The following is a 16,133-nucleotide window of genomic DNA, read 5'->3' on the forward strand; positions in this document are numbered from 1 at the left end:
AGTGTACGTTGTTCTTCAGTCGTTCAGTCGTGTCTGAGACCCCATAGACAGCAGCACACCCCGGCTTCCCTGTCCTTCACCATGTCCCAGAGCTTGCTCAAGTTCATAACCGTGGAGTCAGTGATGCCATCCAACCATCTCGTCCTCTGTCTTCTGAGAAAGGTTCTAGTAGTTTAGATTCTAGTGAATATCTATAATTGTTTATATTTAAACAAGCATCGATTTGCTAGCTCTTGATTTGAATGATCTAAAATGTATTTCTTTTTATGATATACATTTTCTCATTAAAAATTCTTAGAGCAGAGATACAGTGACTGCAAAAGATGTTCCGTGTTTAATTTATAATTTCAATCTCATTTTTAATTACATTTCCATCTTTGGTTTTGAGACTTTCTTAATAGACAAAATCATCTTTATTGTATATTTAATATTTTTATTGAGTCACAATCAAGAATAAGCCTTAAGATAAAATTCTGTTGGTCATATTTAAAGTACACATTTTTAAATCTTGGGAATTTCATAATTTTGTTTAGATTTTGAATGACATATTCAGTTGACAGTTTGACTTCTCAGAAGGCTTACTCTCTGCCATTCCCTAGCTCAGTCCTTTCTGTCCAGCTCCCAAGCAGGCACCCAAATACATATAGGACAGTATTTGAGAAAATGGGGGTTTATATTTTAAATTCCACTCTCATGTTATATTTATACTTCTGTTCACTCTGTGGTTAGATACAGACTTGATAATATTGATTTTGTCTATGAGTGGATACTTTTTCCAATTTATACACTGCCAGCTCTTCAGAAGTATAGCTGTATGGACTTTCCTGGCGGTCCAAGTGGTTAGGACTCCATGCTTCAACTGCTGGGAGCCCGGGTTCGATTGTTGGTCTGAGAACTAAGATCCTACAAGCCTCCTGGCACAGCCTAAATAAACAAATAAATAAATCGAAATACAGCTATAGGCAGATGTAAACTACTATATAGTTTACTGGAGAAGGCAATGGCACCCCACTCCAGTACTCTTGCCAGGAAAATCCCATGGATGGAGGAGCCTGGAAGGCTGCTAGCTGTTTAGGAGCCCCTGGTGGCTCAGACAGAAAAGAGTCTGCCTGCAATGTGGGGTCGCTGAGGGTCGGACATGACTGAGCGACTTGACTTTCACTTTTCACTTTCATGCATTGGAGAAGGAAACGGCAACCCACTCCAGTGTTCTTGCCTGGAGAATCCCAGGGACGGGGGAGCCTGGTGGGCTGCCGTCTGTGGGGTCACACAGAGTCGGACACGACTGAAGTGACTTAGAAGTAGCAGCAGCATATAGTTTACTATATAGAATGGATAAGCAGCAAGGTCTCAATGTATGGCTTAGGATATTATATTTAATATACTCTTATAAACCATAATGGAAAAGAAAATTAAAAGTATATATATATATATAATTAAATCACTTTGCTATACAGCAGAAATTAACACATCAACTGTACTTCAATTTAGGAAAAAAAATGAAAGTTCGGCTATAGATATATTTTCTGCCACAAGGGAACACCTGTCCTTAGAACCAAGAAGTTTGTCTCATAAATGTTACATATTTGATTACACTTGATCAGATCACATAGATCTGGATATTATAGGAAATATGCTCTTGATGATTTTATAACAGATGCTTCTCTTTTCTTTCTTTCTCTGGCAGTTACCCGGCTGTATGTGAATTCTTGCAGCACAATAACTTGTTATCTATCCTCCGAGCTCATGAAGCCCAAGATGCAGGGTGAGCAGTCTTGTGGGTTTATGAAAACCATGCATTACTTTGTCATTCCTTCATGTGTTTGGCTGTGGAGGTTCCCTTTGCCAAACTCTCCCGCTGAAGGATTAGATCTAAAAATTGCCTTCTGGTGTCATAGATATGGCGGGATCCAGAGGAATAAGTGGTTGTGGATGTACTGTAAAGTCTGCTTCTAAGTGGTCTGCTAGCTGTTTAGGAGCCCCTGGTGGCTCAGACAGAAAAGAGTCTGCCTGCAGTGTGGGAGACCTGGGTTTGATCCCTGTGTCGGGAAGATCCTGTAGAGAAGCAAATGGCAACCCAGTATTCTTGCCTGGAGAATCCCATGGACACGGGAGTCGAAACACGACTGAGAGACTTCACTTTCACTTTACGAACAGGTAGAATTTCCAGCTGGCTGTTTTAAGCACAGTGAGGCCATCTCCTCCTATTTCTTTCAGTTCCCGCTCTTACCTTTGTCCTGTAAGTGAGTAAATTACCAGCTACTTTTCAGTCTCCGTCAGCCACGTTGGTCTGAATTACACATTAGTATTTAACAGAGATTGCATTGTTGTGCCCTTGTTTAAAGAATATCATCCGTGATCCCTGTAAAGTTTTAAAGGGCAAAAACAGACTTCAAATGATGGGAAAACTCCTATATTCTAACTCACAAATACATAACATGATTTTGTAATGACTGGTAAATTTTTAAAACGTAAACAGATTGTAAGGACATAGAAATTTAAAAAATATGAGATATGCACTCTGATGGTACATTAAATCTACATTTGGGATACAGGCATGGGGAAAATAAGCATAATTAACTTTAGGATTTGAAGTCCAGTACCCTTCCCAATAAGCCCCACTGAAAGGCACAGTTTTGCCTTAAATGCTTAAACTCATTCCTTCATATTCTAAATTTTCTGAAAAGGAGGAACATTTATTTTTATAACCTGTGTACTGAAATCAGAAATGTAGATGCCAGCATTCTGAAGTAAACCCAAACCTATGAAGGTTCTGAATCAAGGCAGATCCTAAATTTTTTTCAAAATTAGCTTTTCTGAAGTATCAATCAACAAGTATGAAATGATCCAATATTGTACACTCAGTGCTCTTGTAGCTGATATTTGCAGTAATCTATTGATATACCCAGCCAATCAAGTCCTCAAATAATCTTTTTCACATTGGGGGCAATGGGATCACCATTGTTTTTTGGCTGACTGTCCCAACTGAACATGTTCATAGCATGTTTATCTTAATCCCACAATAGACCTGAAATCCATCTGCTTATTTGAAAATAGGTTAAATGCATCAGTTAAAATCAACAAATATATTTGTTTAAAATGAGCAGTTGATTGACTCATTAGGAAAAATTGAGGTTACTTCATCCAGATTCATTGTTTTTATTTGTTGTTAAGTAAGCACAGTCAGCCACAGTTTATAAAGTCAGAACACCAGGATTAAGAGTGCCACCATCTTTTACGTTCTGATTTTCTGCCAACAAAGCTCAGTTCCATAAGCAGAATAAATACTTTGAGGCCATTCCGAAAAATTTTTAAAAGGATATTGTCTCCTGGGAAAAGTAGTATCAAAATATTTGTAAAATTAGAAATTTCAAGGTGATTGTTTATCTATCCAAAGGTACTGTTTGAGGCCCATTTAGGACTCAGCTAAATTAGGCATGATTAGGCTGCCAGAAATTACTGACACAAAATAACCAAAGAATGATAAAATTTTGTTTTGCACTTTAGGAATTTTTCTAAATTGATATTCCTGAAATCTGTCAAATAGAAGTCATGAGATACCTTTTCTCCTTGATGGAAAAGAACCAATATTTTTTGATTATTTGAGGACTAGAGTCTTATTTTTGTCTCAGTAGGAGAAAAACAACTGGATTGTTGATTTATTTCCAAAGATCTTGAAGATGTTTCATTACTGATTGATTAAATGTTTATATGCTGTAATTATAATCTTTGACCTACAGATACCAGAAGAGACTGGCAATAAATAAAATTCTAAAACAGAAGCAATTTCTGCTTGTAAAACCCATATATTTAACCAGATGTTCTTTAAAAAGCAGATCAGCCTAGGTATAATGGATTTATATAGCCATAATAGAATATTACAGATAAATAGAATAATCAGCTTGGTAATTAGTGGTAAAGTTTATATATTACTCTGCTTGTTTAGTCTTTTTATGTTAAAAATATTGGCATGGAAAGCATGGTAGGTCAGGTATCTATGTGCAAAAAGTGTGGCCTGTATCCTCTCTATTGAACATATAGAAATGAATTATGATTTTTCGCTAAATTCCACCCTCCCTGGGTCTACTAACCTTAGAAAAGACCTATTTGGAAATTGTACGTATGATCCTGTGTTTTTATTGTCACCCTGAAATGAATTGAAATCTCTGTGTAACAACAGACTTTAGTGAGAAAATTTTGTTTAATGTTACATAATTGAATTCTCTTTGAATGCTAAAAATCTAATTTTGTATTTCTAAATCTATAATGTGATATATTTTTCATACTTAGCCTTGTTTTGACTTGCATTTAATTGTTTTTAGGTACCGCATGTACAGGAAAAGCCAAACAACAGGCTTCCCTTCTCTCATTACAATTTTTTCAGCACCAAATTACTTAGATGTATACAATAACAAAGGTGAGTGTTTTCAAATCCTTCTGTATAGTATGTGCTGTAATTCTTAAGTTCTCTTTTGGTTTGGTTTTAATTAAGCATTTTTAGTCATTCTTTTTCTCCTTACTTTTTCATTTATTGTCTGATACAAATGTTGTGATTATCTTCAGAGTTCCAGGTTCAGTTGGTCAGAAGTGAGGCCCAGGCACTGTTAATTTTTAATTGTTCTCTAGGAGACTCTAAAGGTATAGAAGGGTTGACAGCTACTGCTCTGATAGGTATAGGCTTTCAAAGAAAGAACAACTGAAAAGTAATCCAAAATCATGATAGGCATTTAAATAATAACGGTGGGAATGCCGCACGTAAAGGATTGAGAAAAATAAGCAAAAAGAACTATAGCTTGAAATCCAAATTCAAATTTCGTCTATTGAGACCCTACCACTAATCAGATCTTGTGCTAGGTAAGTATATTACTTTTAAATACTTAAATGTCATTTCTTTTTAAAAATTTGAATTAAACTTTAAATATCATTTCCCCCGCAGAGTAAGTCTCTATGGTAATTGCCTTGCCCAAGATCACTCAGTCAGGTAGTGATGGACCTGAACAGGATGACAGAGAAGCCTGGAGGGCTACAGTCCATGGAATCGCAAGAGTCAGACAGGACTGAACGGCTGAACAACAGCAGAGAGTCAAACACTTAAGTCCATTCAACAAGGAATGCTTTTTCTAGAATGGTCAGGGAGGGCCTTGTTTAAGATAAAATACAATCTGAACGTGGAAGAATGGTTAGCATTTGATTAGAAAGAGGAAAAAATAAAGTCAAAGCCACTGTTTTTGCAACTTGTTTCTTTTTCAGCAGCACTTTGTTTTCCAGACAAAATCTCAGTCTTGAAGCCTCTTATGTAAAATCAGTAAGAAGTAGTTCCCTTCGATTGGAAAAGTCTTCTTCATCTTCTACCAAAAATTCCCTTGAGGTACATAGAAGAAATGCAAGAACTCATTAGGTTGTCTTCATGACCCACTGTGATCGTGTTATTTACCAAAAGTATATAAAATATGAACACTTATGTTTGTATTGTTTTATAGCATTAAGCATTTTTTTTTCTGTTATATCTAGTGAAAACAGTGCCCACGAGTAATTTCTTGACAGAGTTTGATTACTAAGTAGCATGTACTATATTCACAAGCTTTATAAAATTTAAATTAAAAAAAAAAAAAACTCAAATCAGGGGAAGGGTGGGAAGGAGAGAGAGAACTGGGATTTTACTCCATGGAAACAGACCTAGCCTTTATCCATTCATCAGAATGCTAAGCAGTGCAGTTTTGCTTGAGACCAATAGTGATTTCTCGAATAAGATGCATGGCTTCTTTGTCTATGGTTCTGATTTAATAAGGTAGAAACTTAAAAAACAATAGACATCGGGGCATTGCTGTTTTTGAGGTTCTGTGGTTCTTTCGCTTTTGCCTTTAGGGCAGACCACAATCTCCCAGGGTGGGGATAGAAGCATTTCATTTTGGGAACCTTTTCATAAAAGAAAAAAGTCTCCTGAGAGAAAAAGATAAACTGATAGGAAGAAGAAAGATTTATTCTTCAGTTTGAGCACAGTTTCAAAAGACCTTTGTGTAAAATCTCTAAAGTACTTTCAAGCTATTATGCTAACACTGTGTACAGTATATGGGAGTGGGAGTTAGCTATTCACTGTTGAAGGGAGGATTTGAATAAAATAAATGTTAACGAGAATTTTAAAAGGCAGTGCAGTAAAACTGGGCTGCAAGCACCTTCAGAACACAATCAGTGGAAAGAAATAATGGTGAAGAACTTCTGAGTTAACCATTTGATTCTTAGAAACAGATGATCATAAAGGCCTCTGGAATTATTACCTCGTAGTTTTGATTTGATTTTTAAAACTCGCGCGAATTTAGGCAGCAGTAATAGCTCTCTGGAAAAATGAAAGAATACGAAAAAATAAGTTTATTCTGCTGTCTCTTTTTTTGATTGAAGTATAGTTGATTTACAGTGTCATGTTAAAGTATACAGCAAAATGATTCCGTTATACATATATATTTTTTCCTTTTTCAGACTCTTTGCCCTTATAGGTTATTATAATATACTGCATAGAGCTCTATTATAATATACTGAATAGAGTTCCCTGTGCTATACAGTAGGTCCTTGTTGGTTATCCTATATATGGTAGTGTGTATCTGTTAATCCCATTCTCCTAATTAATCCCTCCCCTCCTGCCCTCTTTGGTAACCATAAGTTTGTTTTCTATCTCTGTGAGTCTGTTCTGTCTAAAAACTGATAATAATCCTATGATCAGCCTTATGTTTAAATATCCAATGGTTCTGATTAGTAGTTCACACTTGCCTGCAATTAAAAATAGCTTTCAGAACTCAGTGAGGACTGTACATGTCCTCTCCCCTACTCCATTCCATGGCCCACTTCAATCCACTCCACTCTTATCTTTTCCAGTCTGCACTAACACAGGCGAACAGCTCGCCCATCTTCCTGCTTCGTTTTCCTCATTCTGACAAGCCCTGCTTACTCCTGCAAGATGCCAGGGCCAAAGACGTAGCTCTGAACCACAGCTTTGCCATCAAACAACTAACTCATCTAAATTTATTGACAAATGGTGACATCTCTGTAAAAGGAGAAAAAAATTTCTTTTGTGAATAATAGATGAAATTACTTTGAAACAGAATGTTGTGCACTATTAAGATATTATCATCACTGAATATTTTATGTTGCTGTAACAATGCCACGTGTCTGTGTGGGATTTCCCCGTGACTGGCAGCATACTCCTCTTCAGCTTCATAGTTAACGATTTTACTTTATGAGTCAATCTACCTTGGAGACCTATCTCTCTGCTTCCCTCTGTGTGAACCCTTTACTTTAGCCAAATTATTCTGCTTATTGTCCTGAACAACTTTCAGCTTTCCTGTTCACATTTTTTTCCTACCCACTTCTTTCCATATATATCTAGAATACTTGTCTTGCCCTTTTCTTCCCATCAAAATAGACTAGACCCCCTCCACTCTTTCTCTTAACACCTGCAGTAACAATCATTTGCCCTTGTATTTAGTGTTTACTTTTGTTTCTTGTTAGCTTTTCCATGCATTCCTATAAATTCCCAATCATATTATAATTAGTTTGAATCAGAGGCTTTCTGATACACATTATAAAGTCAAATAGCATGCCTTATGCATGGTACACAGCCAGTATGTGCATTGATCAAAACACTTTCTTTCTGGGAACTAATAGCAAGATAGTGCCCAAAAGTATCCTATCAGTATTGACCCTCAGAGCTTTATCTCTCTTTAAATTACTGCTGTAACCAGTGCTGATATCCTTTCTCAGTTGGAGTTAAACATGCGCAGAGCCCTTTAGCACCTTTGGATCATTTTTCTCCTGTGAAGATGTTGCTCTAAGGGAAAAGCGATTTCACAATTCTCCAGGTACACTCAACAGAAGAAAAATGCAGTAATGGCATGTAGCTGCTTCTCCCCCTCTTTCTCCTCCTCATTCTCTTTCTTCTTTTTCAAACTAATTTTCCACCACACGAAAATGGCTTCAGCCTCATCCACATGCAACAAACCTTTATTGAGAATTAACTGTATACCAACTACCATGCTTGATACTAGGAATATAAAATAAACAACACAGACACGGCTCTTTCTCTAGTGAAGTTTATAATCTAGTAGTGTGATAGATGTTCAATAAAGAATTTCACCAATAATCATGTAAGTATATTTACAAAATCCTATGAAGAAGAGTGGTATGCAAGGAGAGTGGAAATTAGCTGGTGGCAACCAAAAAAAGCTTAACTGAGAAAGTGACACGGAAGCAATCTTAGAGTGAAATCTCTTAGTGTTAAAAAGTACAATGGCAGATGTGAATTCTGCTTTAAACAATTCAGTAGCTGAAAACTATAATAAACCTCTTTTAAAAAGTGTTTTTTAAACCTTTATGTCTCTGGTGATTATACCTGTGCTTCAAAAATATCAAAATTGTAGTAGATTCCATGTAGTGCCCGTTCCCTATAGTTCAGATGAACTTTCATGTGGGTGAGTAAGTGGCTCGATGGGCGGATATATGCCGTGAAAGTGTTAGTCGCTCAGTCCTGTCTGGTTTTTGTGACCCCATGGACTGTAGCCCACCAGGCTCCTCTGTCCATGGAATTCTTCAGGCAAGAATACTGGAATGGGTAGCCATTCTCTTCTCTAGGGGATCTTCCTAACCCAGGTATCAAACCTTGGACTCATGCATAGCAGGCTGATTCTTTAGCATCAGGGCCACCAGGGAAGCCCTGGATATGTACTTTAGACATATAGATATATAGACCAGGGGCACACAGCTCAGGTCTAAGAAAAACTGCTGACAGTAAAATGAGGTAGTTAAGTAAGATTTATTAAATAAAATGTATTTTGGATTTGAGAGGAAAATCTAAATGGTTACATAGCTAATGTAGTATCAAGATCAAAGATTAAAATGACAACCAGAAAAAAAGTCAGTTCAGTGTTAAAGTAGCTGAAGGAAGAGGATGGACAAGAAAAGCATTGTTCACCAGAATATTGAGAGTTTTTTTTTTTCTTCAAAAATCTACCCTTTTTGATAGAAAAAAAAGGTATTATAATGTTTGAAACTTGACAGCTTGATAGAATTGCTTAATGCAAAGTATTGTAGTCTTAACCAAAGCTTGCAGTCTCAACATCCTTGAATGTTTTCCAATCAAAAAGTAGACAGGGCCTTCAGGAAGACAAGCATTTATAAATTAAAAGATAATGTATACTTGGCAGGAAGATATCATTGTACAAGAGGCTTGAATTGTTAATGTAATGAACCCAGGTAGGCATCTGATTGACAGTCATGATTTGAATTCCAGGAGCGAAGGCAGCATATCTGATGCCAACTTGCCTTGCAGTTCTCCCAGCAGGGGCTCTCAGGCTTCAGGGACCCACCAGCATCACACAGTGGCCTTGCCAGGCCTGAGAAGCCTTTGCCCCCTGCACCACAGTCCTTTCACAATGGGAACTTTTTTCACCATTCAGGAGTAACTTACACAAACAGAGATAGCTGGTACCCACCTGGTTTAGGAGTCAAATAAGAACCAGTTAGATTCGATCCTTATCCTGAGTGGAAGAGGAAGATGGGCAGGGGCGTTTTTGGAAGGCAGTAGAGTCATTGTCCAGGCAACCTGAGTAGCACCTTTGCTCTTTCTCTATACCATGTTTAAAAGCTTAGTTCCCTGCAAAGACCCCCCCCACACACACATTTTATAACAAGGGACCATTTCTGTAGAGTCTGAGGCCTTCCTTAAGCATGGGCATGACCTTTAGCCTTTACTAAACATTTGAAAACACTTTGAAGCGTTTGCAACCACAGCCATAACTATGTTCCCTAGTTGCCTTACAAATTGGATAAAATTAATCTAGAGACTTTGTCCAATGGCAATAGTTTTCACAGCCTTTACTTTATTCCTTTATTCATCTCAAATCTAAAGGTTTTCTTAATTGGCCTTGAGCAACTGTTTGGCCAGTTTACTTATTTCAGTATAGAAAATGTAAATACATATTCATGATAGCATTTTCTTATTTGGTACTTGCTAACAAATGCTAGAGCAAAACAATAAGATACACTCCCACCAAAAATATTCATTTCTTTGTTTATTTGATAAACATATGAGTATTTGCAGAATTACACACCCCAAGAAGATAACTTCTTAATGATGGTTATTAAACCTAGCACAGTCCACCAAGAAATAGTATGGAATATAAGAGTCTATGAAGGAGCAAAGCAGAAACCATGAAACAACTGTTAGTATTAGCTTCCTTTACTATCAGTATGAGATGGTAAGAAAGAAATTTAGGTAGACATTTAACGGTCAAGAGAACTTGAAGTTAGAAGATTTTGATTGGTTTTCAGAGAAATCACTTCTCTGAGATAAATGGATGAAACTAACCACAGAAAGATTTCAATACAATGGCCCCTTTACACTGCCTTCTATAACCAAGACTTCAATATGCGGATCTGATCTGTGTTGTGATTTCCTATACCTAAAGCAATTGTAATAACTAATAATATTGAACATATACCATTGCCAGACAGTGATCTACATTTCCATGAATAAATTCATTTAATCTTTCAATGATTCTATGAACTACATTATAATTTTGAGTTCATTGATGAGAAACTGGGACACAGAGGAGTTACATACTTTTGCCAAGGTTCTTACAAGCTGGTCAGGGATTAGCACTGAGACTGAAATTCAGCAGTCTGACTCCAGGGCCCACAAGTTAACCTCCTTCTGTGCTCTTGTGCATCAGCTTTGTTATGTGAAAGCTTTCCGGGCAGTGTTTGCCCTGATCCTCTATTCAGCTTTCAGCTTATTGTGTTTAGGTGACTGACTATTCTTCAATAAGAAAGGAAAAGCTTTTGACATGAAGAGTCATTTGTTACTACTTTAAAATTGCATGAGTGTTATACATCCAAGTATATACTTTATTAAAAGAATAAAGTTAGAGTATCTTTTATACTATTCTGAAATAAATAATCTCTCCCTTGAAAAGATACCCTCCCCGCCCCCCCACCAAAGCACTCATGCTTTTGCTTTTGTTTGACTCTGCAGTGAAAGTGTCATTGCTGGAGGCCACTTTCTAAATAGATTAGTTTTAGTCCTGTAGTCACCTTGCTTACATTTAGACATTTAATTAATGGGAAGCGAAAGTGAAGATGTTAGTGTGTCTCACTCTTTGCGACCCCATGGGCTGTAGCCCGCCAGGCTCCTCTGTCCATGTGGTGAAATAGAAAATCAAGATTTAAAATTTAGGAACTACTCTCACTATCTATTTTAATTAAATTAAGCTACATATAATCTATATATCTTTGCTCTAACGAATGACCTGGATTTCTTAACCTACACCACTACAGGATTGTTCATTTCAGCAGTTTTCAACAAAATAAGTATAGGCTTCCCTGGTAAAAAATCTGCCTGCAGTATGGGAGACCTGGGTTTGATCCCTGGGTCAGGAAGATCCCTTGGAGAAGGAACTGGCAACCCACTCCAGTATTCTTGCCTGGAGAATGCCATGGACAGAGGAGCCTGACAGACTACAGTCCATGGGGTCACAAAGAGTCAGACACGACTGAGCAACTAACATACACACACCAAAGTATGATAAGGTAACCCTCACTTTCGGCCACCTGACGAGAAGGGCTGACTCATTGGAAAAGGCTCTGGAAAGCTGGGAAATATTGAAGGCAAAAGGAGGAGAGGGCTGCAGAGGATAAGATGGTTAGATAGCATCACCAGTGGACTCACTGGGAGGAAGTCGTGAAGGACAGGGGAGCCTGGCGTGTTGCAGTTCATGGGGGGTCACAAAGAGTTGGACGTGACTTAGTGACTGAATAACAATCCTCACTTTTCACGAAGTTCCGCCCGTAGAATCAGTGCTCTGTGAACCCTTATCTGGGGACGCAGACAGGACCTCCAGCGAAGCTGAGTCCTTGATCCGGGTACACTGTCAGTGCTCTGCTCTCACTTGCGCAGGACCCATTAAGCCTCGCATCTTCAGGGGTTACATTCATTTTCTCACAGATGGTTCAAAGATTCTTAACCTGAACTAAAACCAACTTCTCTAGAAGTCTAATTCTCAATAAGGCGTTTAACAGGAGGACAAACGGGAACCATATATATGTAACAAGTTAAAGACATGAGTCAATGGATTATCACTTGCTTTTCATTATCTAGAGATTCTAGACCTTCAAGAGACTCAGTGACTTACTTCCACGAATAAAGTAGATGACAAAAAAATAAAATAGTAGATATCAAGTATATGGGCTTAATATTAACTCAGTTCCAAGGAATTAATATTAACTAGTTGCCAAGCAACTAGTTGCTTGGAGAAGGAAATGGCAACCCACTCCAGTGTTCTTGGCTGGAGAATCCCAGGGACAGGGGAGCCTCATGGGCTGCCGTCTATGGGGTCGCAAAGAGTCAGACACGACTGAAGCGACTTAGCAGTAGCAGCAGTTGCCAAGCAACCTAGAACCATTGCAAGCTACAGGGTGGAAGAGTGTTCTATAATCTCATGCAGATACAGAAACAGATACAGATAAGATACAGGTACTAGTTTTCAAAGTACATCCCACCAAGGTATACTTAAACCCTTGTTATATATTTGGAGTGGGTATCAACAATAAGAGCAAGGAGAAGGGGGTGACAGAGGATGAGATGGTTGGATGGCATCATCTATTCAATGGACATGAGTTTGAGCAAAATCCAGGAGATAGTGAAGGACAGGGAAGGCTGGTGTGCTGCAGTCCATGGGGTTGCAAGGAGTCAGACACAACTGAGCAACTGAAAAATAATAACAATGGACACAGTGTTTCCTATGCCCATGCCATCTCCTTCAATAGTTTAAAGCTTCAGCTAAATCTCTCTCATTTAGTCAGGGTTGATTAAGTTATATTTTAGCATTGTAATAGTATAGATTAGAACTTAAAGGAATGTTTTCAGTTCAAACTGATAGGGAAATCAAAACTGCCAATGACTCCTCCTTATTGACGTAGCAAAAAATATTTAACGGTAGCAATTCAAATTCTCTTGATGAAATTGTAATGGTAGAAATGATTCACAGTGTTTGGCTGGACTTGAGCTAATTCCAAGGATCAATTTTTGGCTTAAATTCTCTGGATCCTAATATAATGACGTGACACATGAGGTAAGAATTGTAAAATGGCAAAATTATTAAAAATAGATAGCCATTCTCTCCTCCAGGAATTTAAAACTGAGTCGTGATACTTTACATTTTTCAGGTGCCAAAGATTTTATCCGATTGTATATATTATGAATATTAACATATATGTTATTAATATTTTATTTGATTTTCATACTCTAAATATGACAGAACACCTCATAATTATAGGCTTTCCTGGTAGCTCAGGTGGTAAAAAAAATCTGCCTGCAATTCAGGAGACTTGGGTTTGATCCCTGGTTTGGGATGATCCCCTGGAGAAGGACATGGCAACCCACTCCAGTATTCTTGCCTGGAGAATCCCCATGGACAGAGGAGCCTGGCGGGCGAGAGTCCATGAGGTCACAGAGAGTTGGACAGGACTCAGCGACTAAGCACACAGCATGGTGCAACTCAAATAAATAATGAGAAATATTTGCTCACGTTCACATGGTTACTGTGTGATAGAGACAGTATTATTTCTACTCTTATCTAGTTTAGACTCTTACAGTTTTGAAACAGAATTCAGCCTCTGAAGTGGCATATTACTTTTTCCCAAAATTCTTTCAAGCATCCTCAGACTTCAATTCAATGTGGTTGGTTATATTTTTAATATCCTGACATGTTACATGTTTTGTGTTTTAAATTTTTTCTCTATTTTTTCTTTCTTCACCTATCTTCCTTCTTTCTTTCCTTCTTCTTTTTTTCAGTCTTGTCCTTTTCTCTCTCTCTCTTCCCTTAAACTTTTACTGCAACCAACACTATTGAACGTTAACCATGTGCCAGGTATGGTACAAAGCACAATAAAAGAAAACAAAAGAGATCTGTGCCCTCTTCATCCCTTCTATCATCTACCTTCCACCTACTTTACTCAAAACTTTGTGTTTGAATAATACTTGATTCACAATTTACCAATGCAGTGTTAAGAAGGAAAACGCGTAACACACATATAGTCATTCAGTGACACACAGACATAATCATAAGATTGGCTCAATTTCACAAATACAGCTAGTACAGTCACCTGCCTTTGTGTAAGATAATATCATCTGCATTTTATGTAGGAGACTGTGACAAAGCAAAAGAAGGTGTTATAGGTGCCATGAAAGAGGCATGTACAGGGTAAGAGGAAGAATAAGGGTTAGACGCAGGCATAAAAGAGTTACATATACAGAAACATGGGTGTGTATTTCGATAAGTACAAAATCATTAGCTCTTAGCTTCAAGATAATTACATATACCTACTATTTGTATCCAGGAATACTAAAATATTTCAAGTTGCTGAAATTCAGTCACTATGTGGAAGTCACTAAGCATTGCCTGTGAGATGTGCTATCTTAAGTATTGGATTGAGTGATTTGAGCATTAAATTTCTCAAAAAACACACACTAAAGATTATTATTATGACAAAATTACCTACAAATTGAAGACTTGAAGTCCATCTTAATAAATGACTTGAATACTTACTTTTACCTGAACTTATGAGCCATAGAGTAAGAGTGAGTTATAAGAATAGCCCTTGCTCACCAAATATAACAACCCTCATGAACTAATAAATTTCCTTTGATCTAAGTCACGCCTTTTACCTGGGTTACTAATAATAAAAAGGGAATCATTTTAAAACAAAATCCATCAGGCAAGTACAGGACATGGAGAAGGAAAAAAAAAATGGAGAACAAGAGTTAGAAATCAGATTTCTAAATGGAAGGAATCAAGAGAGATTGTGTTCATGGATGCTATAACATGTAGTGTGATAACTATGCATTTATGTAAATGTACATATATGTCTTCCCAAATTTTTAAATTAAAATTGTGCCCCACCCCAAAATAATCTTTATGGGAAAATATATATTTGAAAAAGCATACCGACATAATCTTAAAACACCACCAAAGGACATTTTGAGTACATAGTCCTACCTCAAGAATTTTATCCATCAAGCTATCATGCCTCCTTCTGTGACGGTAGGACTTTGCCAAAAGAACACACTGATGCTGGTTTTTCTACTAGGGTGTCTGCGGGTAGGAGAGTTGAAAGGAAAAAACATCCTGGGACTATTATGCCTGTTTTTTTCTTGCTATTTCTGGTTCTGGATGTCTTACAGTGATTCTGAAGTGCCCTCATTTGCTTTCCTCTCATCTTTGTTTCCTTTCTGTCCTTCTGTCCTATCTTTTGAAGAGGGCAGTACACAGTCAATTAAAATTAGAGAGATGAAAAATGTTAGCAGAAGGATCAAAAGAATAAACTTCATCATTCCTCTTCTGGTGGGCTCTTCTTTTCTCTGCTATTGAACAACCCTACTAGTAGTGTTGAGAATGCCTGAGGTATGTTGGGACTATTGCAGTTACTAACCTGAAGGCTTTCAGAAAAGGAGCTCTATGTTTCTCTTGAAATCCACTTGGACTGCGTTGGGCCCATGATTTGGTGAGCTAGTCAAATGCATCTTGTCAGCAATATTTTGCTCATCTTCAGTTGCCCCCTGTGTCCCACTCTTTGAGACCGCATGGACTGCAGCACTCTCCTGGAGCAAACTCACGTCCACTGAGTCAGTGACACCATCCAACCTCATCCAACATCTCATCCTCTGTTGCCCGCTTCTCCTCCTGCCTTCAATCTTTCCCATCATCAGGGTCTTTTCCAATGAGTCAGCTTTTCACCTCTAGTAGCTAAAGTATTGTAGCCTCAGCTTCAGCATCAGTCCTTCCAATGAATATTCAGGGTTGATTTCCTTTAGGATTGACTACTTTGATCTTGAAGTCCAAGGAACTCTCAAGAGTCTTCCTTATCACCACAGTCAAATATTTAGGTAACTTCTCTTAAACTAGAAGCTCTCTTTTGACCTTATGTTTTTGTCATTTACTGCCCTATCGTCAGCCTCCCTGGTGATGGCAATTGCAAAGAAGATGCTGAGAAATGTTACCAAGTTTTTGTGAAATACTAGATTTTGTGTCTCATCAAAATTTCAATTTTCAAGTAAGAGAGACCCCTTTACAGATTTGGATTTGGTCTAG

At 37.7% G+C, this 16,133-nt stretch overlaps 1 protein-coding gene across 2 annotated transcripts in view; it reads left to right on the forward strand.

Annotated features, from left to right (window-relative positions):
- PPP3CA (protein phosphatase 3 catalytic subunit alpha) overlaps positions 1-16,133 on the forward strand; it is a 326,312-nt gene that overhangs the window by 272,501 nt on the left and 37,678 nt on the right. For both annotated transcript variants that reach the window (XM_040237759.1, XM_040237760.1), the window contains exons 7-8: positions 1,688-1,765; positions 4,323-4,417. In XM_040237759.1, the coding sequence (XP_040093693.1) occupies positions 1,688-1,765; positions 4,323-4,417 (173 nt within the window). The remainder of the gene's footprint in view (positions 1-1,687; positions 1,766-4,322; positions 4,418-16,133) is intronic.

The sequence above is a fragment of the Oryx dammah genome, unplaced genomic scaffold, assembly GCF_014754425.2.
Source record: "Oryx dammah isolate SB20612 unplaced genomic scaffold, SCBI_Odam_1.1 HiC_scaffold_3, whole genome shotgun sequence".
NCBI classification, from domain to species: Eukaryota; Metazoa; Chordata; class Mammalia; order Artiodactyla; family Bovidae; genus Oryx; species Oryx dammah.